This window comes from Rhinolophus hipposideros (genome assembly GCF_964194185.1).
Source record: "Rhinolophus hipposideros genome assembly, chromosome: 26".
Classification (NCBI taxonomy): domain Eukaryota; kingdom Metazoa; phylum Chordata; class Mammalia; order Chiroptera; family Rhinolophidae; genus Rhinolophus; species Rhinolophus hipposideros.
The window spans coordinates 12,633,769-12,646,173 of record NC_138072.1 but is presented as its reverse complement, the minus strand read 5'-3'; the positions used below and the strand labels follow the sequence as shown (position 1 = coordinate 12,646,173).

At 49.1% G+C, this 12,405-nt stretch overlaps 1 protein-coding gene across 2 annotated transcripts in view; it reads left to right on the top strand.

Moving 5' to 3' along the window:
* Positions 1-2,106: 2,106 nt before the first annotated feature.
* The window catches only part of SUSD4 (sushi domain containing 4), a 99,091-nt gene continuing 88,792 nt past the window's right edge, over positions 2,107-12,405 (top strand). The window contains exons 1-2 of one of the 2 annotated variants that reach the window (XM_081039231.1): positions 2,107-2,292; positions 2,864-3,037. In XM_081039231.1, the coding sequence (XP_080895357.1) occupies positions 2,899-3,037 (139 nt within the window). In that variant the 5' untranslated portion in view covers positions 2,107-2,292; positions 2,864-2,898. The remainder of the gene's footprint in view (positions 2,293-2,863; positions 3,038-12,405) is intronic. The other variant, XR_013992665.1, reaches the window with a different exon arrangement.

The following is a 12,405-nucleotide window of genomic DNA, read 5'->3' as shown; positions in this document are numbered from 1 at the left end:
AGGGGTGGGTGGCATTGAGAATCTGGGTCACATCCAAGAGAAAGGCTAGAAGGCTGATGAGGACTCTAGGAATTGTCACACTGAAGGAAGTAGCTAGTTTTAACCTAGAGAAGGGAAGATTCTAGGGGACATAAAGCCATCTCCAAATGGATGAAGTGCTTAAGGAAGGAGAATTTGGTTTGGCTTTGTGGGCCTAGAGGAGAGAGCCAGAGTCAGTGGGTAAAAGTTTCAGGGAGGTAGGTCTCAGTTCAATACAAAGAAGGCTTTTCTAAGACAGCTGTTGGCAAATATAACAGGCTTCCTCAAGAAGTATTCAATGGGCTGGATGACCACTTACGCAAAATGTCACAGAAGGGACTCAAGCACAGATAGGCTGTTCGGACCAGATACATTTGATGTTCCTTTCAATCCTGATATTCTCTGAACAAATGGATCGTGCTCCATCTGAAGAACAGATTTCAATAGTATTTCGATATATAGTTTACGACTGGAAAAATATGGGCAGGGTCAAAAATAGTTTTGAGCTTTGTTGATTTAATGGCTACTAGAAAAGCTTTAGAAATTTTCGGGACAAAAAAGTGAAATAAATATTCAAACTGTAGAAGTCAGTCATAAGACTTTGGAAATCTGGAACCGTGCCCAACTAATATTTCGGCGCCCCAAAGTACAAGCTTCAGCAGGAACGAACCTGTGCTAGTCAAAATGTTAAACTTATTTTGTGCAAAGATGTCATCTCAATTTTACAAAGCAAAAATAACTAAATATATAAATAACACGCTGAGTTTGGTTTATCTACTAAAAGTTAATCTATTCTGAAAGAATTTGTTAAAATTACTCCCAGTAAGAGTAGACCCCGTAAGAGCTGTAATTTTCCAACGACCATCAGTATGTAGAGAAAGCTGGGAGAGGCAAAGCATGATTTGGGGGTGGTATTAGAAACATGGTTTTCATGGCCACATTGTACAGAACAATGGGGTGCCACTGGTTGTACGTACTGCCTGCTGACACGACCTCGTTAGCTCACCCCGTTAACTACCGTGGCTGCAACGTTGGCCCACGGAGCCTGGTAGGCGAAGGAAGGCCTTGGGAAGGGACAGCGGGGGCCCGAGCCAGTGGGAATTGAGAGATGCGCCCCTGCATGCAAGCGCTGGGACAGGAAATGGCACAGAAAGACTGCACCGACGAGGCAAACTCGCTCCACTAGGGGCTGGGAGAGCAAACACCTTCGACCCCCTTGGCTTCTGATCCGGCGCCACATAACCTCCTCGCTCCTCCGTACCCAAACTTCGGCAGCTGCACTGCTCATTCTCCCCAGCGCTCCGTAGAGCGCCCCCGGCGGACGTTCCGAGGGACCAGTGCATCTCCAAGACAGGCTAAGAGTCCTAGCCCAAGTCCGCCTGCAGTTCAAAAAAGGACAAATAACAAGGGAGCTGGGAGGGAGAAGTGTGTCCTTCCGAACCCAAGGGGACACACAGAACCTTGGCCCGGGTGGGAGATGGAAACAGACGACCGTACTGGAAAATAAGAGACTGTAGCAATTGGCCACCCCGCCCCAACAAATTACCCCCTTTTGGTGATGAGGGTCCTGGGATGGGGACCCGCCCGGCCTCGCACTCTCTTCCCACGGTTTGGCGCCACCGCTGCGGCAGCAGCCTAAGCGGAGCGCTCTCCCGCACCAAGACGCGCGCTGGTGGCACCAGATGCTGCGTGGAGGCCTCGGCGGGCGCCCGGGCTGGCGCGCAGCCCTGGTGGGGAGCGCCGTGCAACGCCAGAGAGGGGGCGCCCTTGCCCGGCCTGTGCGAGCGCGGCCACTGGCGCCCGGCGCCCCGACAGGTGCAGGCGCGCGGGCTTCCCATTGGTTGCGGCGCGGCTGCGGGCCCCTTCCCACTCGTCGCCCGCGCGGGTCCCCATCCCCCGCCGCCACCACCGCTCAGTCGGCCGAGGCGCGTGCCTGCGCGCCCCCTGCGCCGGCGCCTCTGCCCCGCCCCCGCCCCCTCCCACTTTCCGCGCCCCCGCCGCGCGCTCACGAGCTCAGGTAGCGGGCGCGCCGGAGCCTCCGCGGGGGCGCGCGGCCGGGCTGCCGTCCTTCCCCACCAGCCCGCACCCGGCCGCTCCCGGAGCCTGGGGAGGGAGAGCGCGGGCGGGGGGAGCCCAGGCCGGGCGCCGCCGCCGCCGAGGCTTCCGTCTCTGGCTCGCGCAGCGGCGGCAGCAGAGGTCGCGCACAGATGCGGGTGAGACTGGCGGGGGGAGGAGGCGGAGGAGGGAAGGAAGCTGCATGCATGAGACCCACAGGTAAGCCCCAGAGCCCCGGAAGGGGCTTTCCATCCCGGGGAGGCACGCGCAGGCCCAGGAGGGGAGTTGGTGCCTGGTTGTGCACCCCCAGGGCAGGAATTTTTTGACAGCGCAGAACAATCTCATTGGCAACCGGGCAATAGGACCCATCCCCATCCTGGGGAAAATCAGAGAAGTATCTGAGGAAAACTGGTGCCACATCGTGAGATTCCTAAGAGTGACCTACGTATCTAGGCCCAGGGAAAAGTGGTTTTTCTGCCCCGAGACGCTGGAAGGCTTTAGACTTTCCTGTCGTGGTCCCAGCGGCTGGATCCCAGGGACCGGCGCGAAGCCAATCTGCGCTACCCCCTGCCCGCTGTCCCCTCCTCCATCCCGCGGTGGCTCTTACTCAGTGTACCGGCGTTGGGAAGCGGGGGGCATCGCGCTGTGGGAAAGGGGGAGGGCGTGGGGGAGGCCCAGGGATGGAGCTGGGGAAACCGAGGCTCCCAGTCCCAGGGCGGAGGAGCAGGAGCTGGAGCGTGGCCCCCGGAGCCCCGGCAGCTTGGGGTATTGTGTTCGCTCCTGGTTGCAGACTCTTGCAAGCCGGATGCCCTCTGTGGATGAAAGATGTATTATGGAATGAACCCGAGCCATGGAGATGGATTTCTAGAGCAGCAGCAGCAGCCTCAGTCCCCCCAGAGACTCTTGGCCGTGATCCTGTGGTTTCAGCTGGCGCTGTGCTTCGGCCCTGCACAGCTCACGGGCGGTGAGTGACCCCACTGTGACCAGGAGGGCCCAGGACGGCAGGGAGGGGGAGCCTGGCTGGAAGGACAGCCCTGCGACTCCCCCGTACACCCAGACTTCTGGGGTACCTGAGAGCCTGAGGAGCCCCTGTGTCCCAGCCTAAGACCACCCTTCTTCAAAACCCCTGGTATTCCCAGAAAATTGCTCTGTGGAGCTCGCTGAGCTTCACACCCACCTCCTCTCTGAAGCTTCCCCCTAGCAGTCTAGCCTGGCTTCTCTGAGGGAAAGACAATCAGACTGGCCCGATATTCTCTCTTTGGCCAAGAAAGGGGGTGGGGAGGTAGCGTGCTTGTGGATAAAGTGTGTTTGTGGACCTCTGACCCTTGTCTATGCTCTCAGCAGACACAGGTCAGGTTTCAGTTGCAAGAACCACCTTTGTGAATATGAACGGTCTGAAAACGTGGCCAGACTGGCTGCAGGATAGGTTTATTTGAAAGTTAACTTTCTTTTTCCTTGGGAGGTGGTGTGTTCCGGCATGTCTGGGCATGTAGCAGGTGGGGAGGGCATGCAGAGGTTTTCCTTCAGATGTGTTTCTGGAGGATTGCTTGGCTTCTCCAGACCTGATTTACAGGCGGGAATAAAGTCAAGTGCTTTTCCAGGAAGTGAAAGTTAGCTGAAATGAAACTGGTAGTCTCAGTCACCAAGGGTGACTAACCTATAACATATTCAGTTTTCGGGGGAGGGCTATTTTGGGTTGTGGAAGGGAGGACAGATGGAGTTCCTGTCTGAATTTCTGAGCCTGCTCATCACTGTCCATCACGGCTGTCCGTTCCAGATTTTCTGAGAGCTTGCTGATGCGGGCAGAGTGAAAGGGCAGAATCATGTTTCCAGAGCTGAGAGATGTTGTTAATATAGAAATAAATTATAACTGGTGGAAAAACAGGTATCGATTAATATACACAAACCATTCTAGTGTTTAGAAATATTGCTGTTTCAGAGGATTCCAAGGTGAAGACGGAAAAAAATGAATGAAAAATAATAAGCAAAAGTAGGGGAGGGGAATAAAGTTGGGCTTTAACACAGAGTAATCAGTAACTCAGGCCTTCCACGTAGAGATCTGAAGACGCCCAGTGTATAAAAGCTTTCCGTGATGTGCCTGTCTTTCAGAATTAGTGAGAAAACACTTAATTCAGATGGGGACCCGGTTTGGGGGGATTTTGTTTTGTTTTGTTTTTTAACCAGGGGTAACTTTTTTTGGTGCTCTTATTTTTATAGAAATGTCTCTGAGGTAGGTTTCCTCTTCACAGAGGACCAGATCAAATGGAATGCCAAGGTGGCACCTGTGTGGCCTGCCAGGACTCTCGTTATAGCCAATGTCCAGCCCCGGACGTTAGTTCTGTCATTCTGGGGAGGGGGAGTTGGTGAGCAGGAGAATGGAGCAGGGCTGAGTCATTTCCTTCCCCCTTCTCTTCTCGGGCCTCCAATGCTGGCTTTCATTCTCTCCGACCAGGTCCATGTGATTTTTCCGTCCTCTTGATCCGTTTCTCCCATGTCGATGGCAGATTAATAAGGGTTCCTCTACGTATGCTTCGAGTGTTGTTATTGGTGGTGTGAGGTCTGAGTACAGCTCCGATTTGAAGACTGTGCTCTTGGTTCTGCCGTTTGCTCAAGGATCTCAGAGCTCAGTGTACAACACTGCCCCCTCGGTCTAGCATTAGTCACCCACTGGCTGGTACAACACATCTTTTATGCCTCTCTTCTGAGGGGAGAAGGTATCAAGCAACAAGATCCAGAGCCTTGAAAAAGAAGCTGGGAGTAAGCTTTGCCTGTCACCTCTCAGTTTCAAAGATCTGCCTTTTGAGGTCCTCACATGTTGCAGAAAGGCCAGGCATCAGCTTTGTTTCATCTTGAGCTCCTTCAGACTGAGAGTGTAACTTCTGGAAGAACATCTGTCATTTCCGAATTTCTCCACGAATAAACAGTTTGAGTGGAGAAGGGTGAGGGGGAAGGTTCTATGGAGTTCACTATACAGAGATGTCTTTCTTAGGAAAGAAACCCATATGGATGCTTCAGGATGGTAATAAAAGGAAATTCACCTGAATTCTATACCTGTGCTTTTAAAATGTGATTGTGCATACGAATCATGTGGGATGTTGTTAAAATTGAACCAGATTCTGGTTCAGTTGCTCTGGGTGGGGCCTGAGAGTCTGCAATTCCAACCAGCTCACAGGTGATGCTCTTGCTACTGGTCCAAGGACCACACTTTGGTTGGCAATGCTTTAAATGAAAGCGTTTCTTAATCTAAGTCAGTCTGACTCTAGGCTTTCTGCCTTCACCCCGAATTACCCAAATCCGATGGCCTATGAGAGAGCAAGTCTCACCTAGTAGTATCTAATCTTCAGGCGATATACAGAGCTGAAAAATCATCCTTGAGAGGGTGCTTTCTTTTATTTTATCCACAAAAAAAGGTGCATATATAATAGACACTGTTCTGAAATGTGGATTTTCATTTTGGTTGCTTTCAATGGAAAAGGAACACCATAATAGCAAGATATAATAGTCTCAGCTGGGAGAAAAAAAGTGTGTGTCCAATACAGGTGTTCCAGGAAAAGCCTGAACTAGAATGGGAGAAATTGAGAAAATGATCCGACGAAGGAAAAGGGGAAAAAGAATTCTCTCAAAAATGAAATGTTTTGCTGTGGAAAGACAGAGAGTCAATTCAGTCCTTTGAGCCCTGGGAGAGAGTTCATGAGTCTGAACTGGCCTCAAGTGACTTTTGAGTGGGTCTTTCCACATTATCTTTTGTAAATTAGGGAAAGGAGTCCTCATTTGGGGCCACTAAGACCAAATACCCCAAGAGGACTAAGTTCGGGTTTATAGGCAAACAGGTCCCTGCTGTTCCCAGAATCTGCAAGGAGCGTGGCTTTGGCTGCTTCTCTCTTCCTCCACCCCAGTATTACCAGAGGTATATTTGGGGATATTTGCATATTTGCAGTGGATATTTGGGGGTATTTGAGGGATGCCCGGAGGTGTAGAGGAAGAAAGCTGAGAGTTTGCTCTATACATGGGGCCTTGAAAGTGAGCTCATTAACACCTCCGTCTGTGACTAGAAATGCAGGCCAGGCTCTGCTCCTTGACAGCCTTAGCTTCAGGGCGTTGGGCCTTGAACGCCTCAGTTTCCTCATCCAGAAAATGAGGAGGATGCGGCCTAATTAACAGGGTGGATATGACGGATGGAAATCATGTAGGCGCTCTGAAAGTGAGGGGGGGCTCTGTGAGGAGGGGGCTCAGACAGTGCTATAATCTTCGGGGCCTTTGCTTCATTCATTCAATACGTGCTGAGTGCCTATCCTTACCCTGTGCCAAGTGCTACCGTATATAATGTTCTTTTTACCTAAAGATCACTCCCTTACTCTCTATTTTTTGCCCAATGAACAAACTTATCTTCAAGACCCAACTTCAGATGCTCCCATCTCTTTCCTATTTCCCCAGTTACTAAATTCCCCCCTTACCTGGGAGCCACGCCACTAGGTATAACCCCTATCCTCACGGTGTCTCATCCACTAGCCACTGACGGCCAGAACCTCCACTTTATTTATTTATTTTTTTGGTCCCGGCCCCCTGCACAGCATTGGACACATAAAAGATGCTCAGTGTTGGTTGGAAGCGAGAAAAAGGATTCCCAAAGTAGTGCCACCCCATTTAGAAAAGAATTACCATGGATGGTCACAAAAATGCATGAGTTTCATGGCAGTTGAATGTGGAGTAGCCTAGGAGGTTGGAGGAAAATTCCAGAAAGGCTCTAGAGAAGCCGTAGCACCTCTGGGCTGAGATCTGAGGGAGGGAGTGGATGAAGCACCTCCCCAAATCTAACTTTTTGAAAAATGTTTTCAAATTTATTTCTCAGTTACAGTTGACATACAATATTATATTAGTTTCAGGTGTACAACGTAGTGATTAGACATGTGTATAACTTGCAAAGTGATTCCCCCCCCCGTATAGTGCCCACCGGAAACCATACAGAGTTATTACAATATTACTGACTATATTCCCTATGCTGCACTTGACATCTCCATGACTATTTTTATAACTGGCAAGTTACACCTCTAATACTTTTCACCTTTTTCACCCATCCCCCAACCTCCCCAAACTTTTCCCATCTGGCAACCACCAATTTGTTCTCTGTATCTCTGAGTTTGTTTTCTGTTTTGTTTATTTGTTTGTTTTGTTTTTTAGCTTCCACATGTAAGTGAAATCACACGGTACTTGTCTTTCTCTATCTGACTTATTTCACTGAGCAGAGTCCCCTCTATGTCCATCAAAAAGGTTAACTTTGAAGTAAGAATAAGATGGTTTGTGAGATCTGAGTTTTTGTTTGAGGCGTGTTTGTTGGTATGAGCCTAAGACGTTAAGTTTTAGGGAAGAATTTCCTCTTTTTAAAGAAATAGATAGTTGTCCTACTCTAAGACAGAAGACGTTAGCCACTCAAGAAGAAAAACAAATAGAAATAATTGAGTTGCTCACAAATTGGACTTAAAAGTGCATTTTGAAATAGATTCTTAATTGAGGAGATTGTCATCACTTTATTAATCGTAAACCAGGTAAACTGGGAACATCAAAGAGATAAAAACAATTCTTGATAAAAATAATTACTGTTATTTGGAAATGACACTAAACTTGGGAGCACAGTGGTAGATGGGCGTCTGTTACTCCACTCTGGCGTGAAAAGTGTGCTCAGACCCCAGGAGGGGGGGCAGGGGGGGAAGCGCGCAGGGAGTAGGGGGGTTGGAGGTGTGGGGGGGAGGGCAGACACAAGTGTGAACCTGTAGAGTGAATGCCTAGTCTCCAGGAATGGATTTTTATTCTTAGAAGTGAGAGAAATTGCAGCGCTCAGTAAACTTGATCAATGATCATTTCATCATTATCCCAATAAATTGAGCTTTTCACGAAGGCAGATGAGTAAGGGTTTTTTTGTTTTTGTTTTTGTTTTTTTTTTTTGGAAATGAAGGTTCGACCTGGTTGTCTCATGTTTCTGCCAGAAATTGGTGACTTTTATCTCCTGGCATTACTAGCATAGGAGCAGAGCTACGCAACGAGGGTCACTCATATGCTATATATATATTCCTTTTTCTCCGTGTAACAGAATCCCAAAAGACCTTATTTCTTCGGTCTGATTGCATTTATCGAAGATGTATGTGGTTAAATTGGGTGAACCAGTAAGGGAGGTTCTTCTAAGAACAATGAAATCCAGTCTTACAGTGGCTTCTATAAAATCTCTGTGTATAATGCTGTTACCGATCTAGCTGGTTTCCAAATTCAGATTCTCAGATTGTAGAAGAACCCTTAGGACTTCCCTAAACACTAACCTCAGAAGATTCTGATCCTCTCCAGGCGAGAAACAACAGGATCTGCTTGCTGTGTAGAAATTTGATAGTCTTAGAAGCTTAAACCTGTGAGAGGCTCCCATTGTTCTGTTAGACTCTGAGTCTCAATGTTAGAATCTAACCCAAGGATACATTTTAACAGTTTCTTTTGGGGGACAGGTCTGCAAATTTAAGTGATAGTATGATAGCATATACTCCATAGCTGATTGGAGCCACCTCTATGTTTAAATCATCCTTAAACCAAATGGGGAAATAACCTTTTAGAAACGTGCAGTCCTCTGGTGTAGAACAATCAGTTCTGAATAGCTATGTGGCCTTTAAAAGGCTTGCCCAGATTTTTCCCTCTGGAAATGGGGCACCTGTTTTGTTTTGTTTTCTATCACCCCTCTGTTTACACTGTTGTTTTATAGATGGGAGGTGCTCGTTTGCTTGTCATAATGACTTAGGGAGTATGTTTTCGTTTCTTGAGCTAATGAGTTGGAGAGAGACAGGGTCCAGTAGAAGGTAGACAGGGCCAGTTTTCCTTGCTACTGTCCCCCGTCTGGCTCAGTGATAGTAACCTAATGGTTGCCTCGGTTTTATTATTGTTATCTGTGAAATGGGAATAATACACCATCTGCCTCCCATGGTGGTTGTGAGAATCAAATACATTAGTAGGGGAAAGGGTAACTATTTGAGGTAAGAACCTCATCACCCACAAACTGATAATGAATGCTTGCTACTCTCATTGTGCTGGGGTTACCAAGAACTTCCTTTGTCCTGAAAGGATATAGCATGACAAATACATAGCAATACCCAGTGGCACAGGCCAAGATGGATATGTGCTATTGAAATCATTAGGTGATCACTGATGCTTGGTCCCCGCAGTCCCATAAAACTCTCCCTCATGATGTGGTATTGTAGTTCCTATGGTGGAGATTTATCTCAGAGACTCTGGAGAAAGGGGAGGAGCAGGTAACGCTTCTCAAAGAAGATGACATTTGAGCTAAGTCTTGAGTAATAAATAAATTTTTCAGGCTGAGAAAGTGTTTTTGTTTGTTTTTCAAGAGAAAGAATAGCATAAGCAGAAGCTCAGAATGAGAAAGAATATGTACTGAAGACCAGGATTAGATCAGGGCAGCCTTAGTGATGGGCAACGAGATTGAGAAAAGAGGCTGGACGGGCAGCGGGGACCCCCATGGCCTCTCACTATAACACATAGGAATTTGAGTGTCACACTGACTACAAAGTATGTCTTCAGGCCAATGACATGATTGGATCTTTGGTTTAGAAAAGAATTTTTTAGCAATATGGAAGATGACAATATGGAGAGACAGAGAAACCCTTGCTCATTAAATATTTGTTGTGCATCAGGGGGGAGGGTACAGTGGGGATAACACAAAGCCCTGCCCTTGGAGAACTTACATCCTAGTGGGGCCAGTTAGGAAACTCTTGCCTTGGCCCTGGATGGATGTGATGAGGGCTTTAACTAGAGAAGAATGAATCCATTTTAAAGACTGTAAAGAAGCCAGACGGCCGGCTGGATGTAGGGATGGAGGACGATCGGTTAGTGGAGCGCTGGCAGTGGTCATTTGGGGAGAGACTAATGAGTTCATTTTGGATGAGGTCACTTGCGTTGCCTGCAGGACATCCATTTGGGCACCATCTGTCCATTAGGCAGATGAAAACTCACTGGTGCTCAGGAGAAAGATTAGAGCGGGAGATGCAGATTTGTGTAGCTTGTACATGGAGAGGGTTACTGGCGCTATGGGAGGGATGGGCTTTCCCAGGGAGCAAGTGTGGATAGAATGAGCCAAGAAGAGGGTTTGAGGACGAAACCCAGGAAACATCCACATTTAAGTGTCCAGAGGAGACGCCAGTAAGGAGGAGGAGGAGTTGTGCTCATAATGAGTATTGGTGATAAGAATAAAACAACAACTACAGAACTTGATCCCGGCTATTGACTGCCCACTCTGATTGGGAGGCCAGATTCATTCTTATGTTATTACTAGGATGGTACTCGGATGGTATTAGGATGGTTTAAGTACTTTGCGTTCTGGGTACCCATACCCATACCAACTGGACGGAAAGGAGAGCAGAGCCAGGAGGGAGGACGGCTGTGGGTGGGATGGTGGAAGATTTGCACAGATGTGTGAGGCTTGACTGCAGAAGAGTCCAGATATTTTCCAGCCTCCATCAGGAGGACACAGGTAACTAGAGAGCCGAGTCACTAGGTGGCCACCGGCAGCTTTGGCTGCAGAGGAGACCATGTGTGTGAGTGCAGTGCTGGTGTCTGAGGGACTTCCTCCTCGCTGGCTGTGGCGCCGTCTTCTGCACTGCTGGGGTGCTGGGGCTTCTTATGTGCTCAGCTCTTCCAGTGCATGTCCTGCCTCCACAAAGCCTTCGGTGGCCCTGTCCTCCAGTCCTTCAAAGATTCGTCTTCTGGGGCTGTCAGTTAATCTTCAAAGGTGCGATTGTTAGAGAGTGATCCCTCGGTCACTCCCACCCCCTGGGATCAGCTCTGTCACCTCTGCAGCAAAGTCACTTAACCTCTCCATGCTTTGGTTTCTTCATCTGGAAATCAGGGGTCACAAGGCTGTTCCTCTCTACTTCCCAGGGGGTGCGACATGCAGGTATGGAGGAGGCGGGCTCAGGAGACAAGGCGTTTTATAAATACAAACAGTTGTGATTGCCCATCTGGAAGAACACCTCTCTCCACTGCACCTAGGGCTGTTTTTGCTTTTTGCTTCCCTGAGTCCACAGGGATCCTCTGTGCAGCATGGGAACGCCTCCCCACGTGCGGGCCCTGCCCCCCCCCCCGTGAAAGCTCATTTTGTGTGGACATGATGACAGGCATCTGGAGGAGCTCTTGGGCTGCAAAATAGGATGTGGCAGTCTGTGCCCCGCTGCTGCTGGTGTGTTCATTGAATAGTCGTGTCTGGAGGTCCTTGTGCAGTTGAAAGCCACTCTCAATAGCTGTTGGCCCATGCCCTGTCAGCCCTTTTGCGGGCTCACAGAAGCCTCAGGAAGGTGGGGGGGAAGAAACTGAACATGTGAGGTAGGCAAGGGATTCATTATAGGTGCTTCAGAGGGCCATGAGGGAGGCAGGTGTTTCATGTGTTCCCCTTACCGCACATGGCGTTTCTGGGGCTGGAAGCTTCTGCGCGCAGTGGGCGAGCATCTTCAGGCTCAGGTACGATGGGGGGATCATTTAGATCCAGAGACTCCGTAAGTGCTTGATCGGTGTTGAATGCCTCCTCTCACCCCCCAGCTGCCGGCTGTCTCTAGTTTTTGAGAATCTCTTGATAGCTCTGCAGGTGGGGTGCTGCTTTTGGATGTCTGTGGGCTGGACATCTTGGGATTGCTAGTCCTTTGCAGGAATGCCTGGAAATCCTCTCTGTTCCCGCCTCGGAGTCCTTTAGGAAAGCAGCCTGTCAGCCGTGCTGCAGGCACCCCTCTGCAGCCTCTCCTTGGTCCCTGAATGTCCTCAGCCCTTTGCCACATGGGGGCTCCTGGAATTCCAGGGTCTGATTTGGGGAAGGAGTCCTTAAAAGGAAACCTGACCAAATGGGCTTTGAATTAATAGAGGAGAGTCCTGCGTGGTTTCCTGAGGTAGCTGGGCATTTATCCCCCTGATTGCGGCTTTGCTGAAAGTCTGCCTTTGCCGTTTTCATTTACATGGTAATGAGTGTGCAGAGCTTCTGCCCTTTGTCATCTTCAGATGAAGGAAGACCCAGTTCTTTGCGGGCTCCCCCAAATACATAGAGGATCTAAAAATGGGAATCATCTTGCCCTGTGTCTGTAGCCATCGCCTTTGTGCCTTGGGTGAATTGCAGCCACGCTCAAGGGCAGATTCCCCTGAGTCCTTTGTTGCGGCTGCTGTTAAATTTGTTCTTTCTCAGTTTCCTCCTTGCAGTGTGGTTACCAGGGGCTTTCATCAAAAGCAGAGCTGGTGACTGGTCTCTACCTCACTTTGCTACGAGGTTTGTGTTCATCTCACCTCCTACGTGCCTTGGTCTTCTAATAC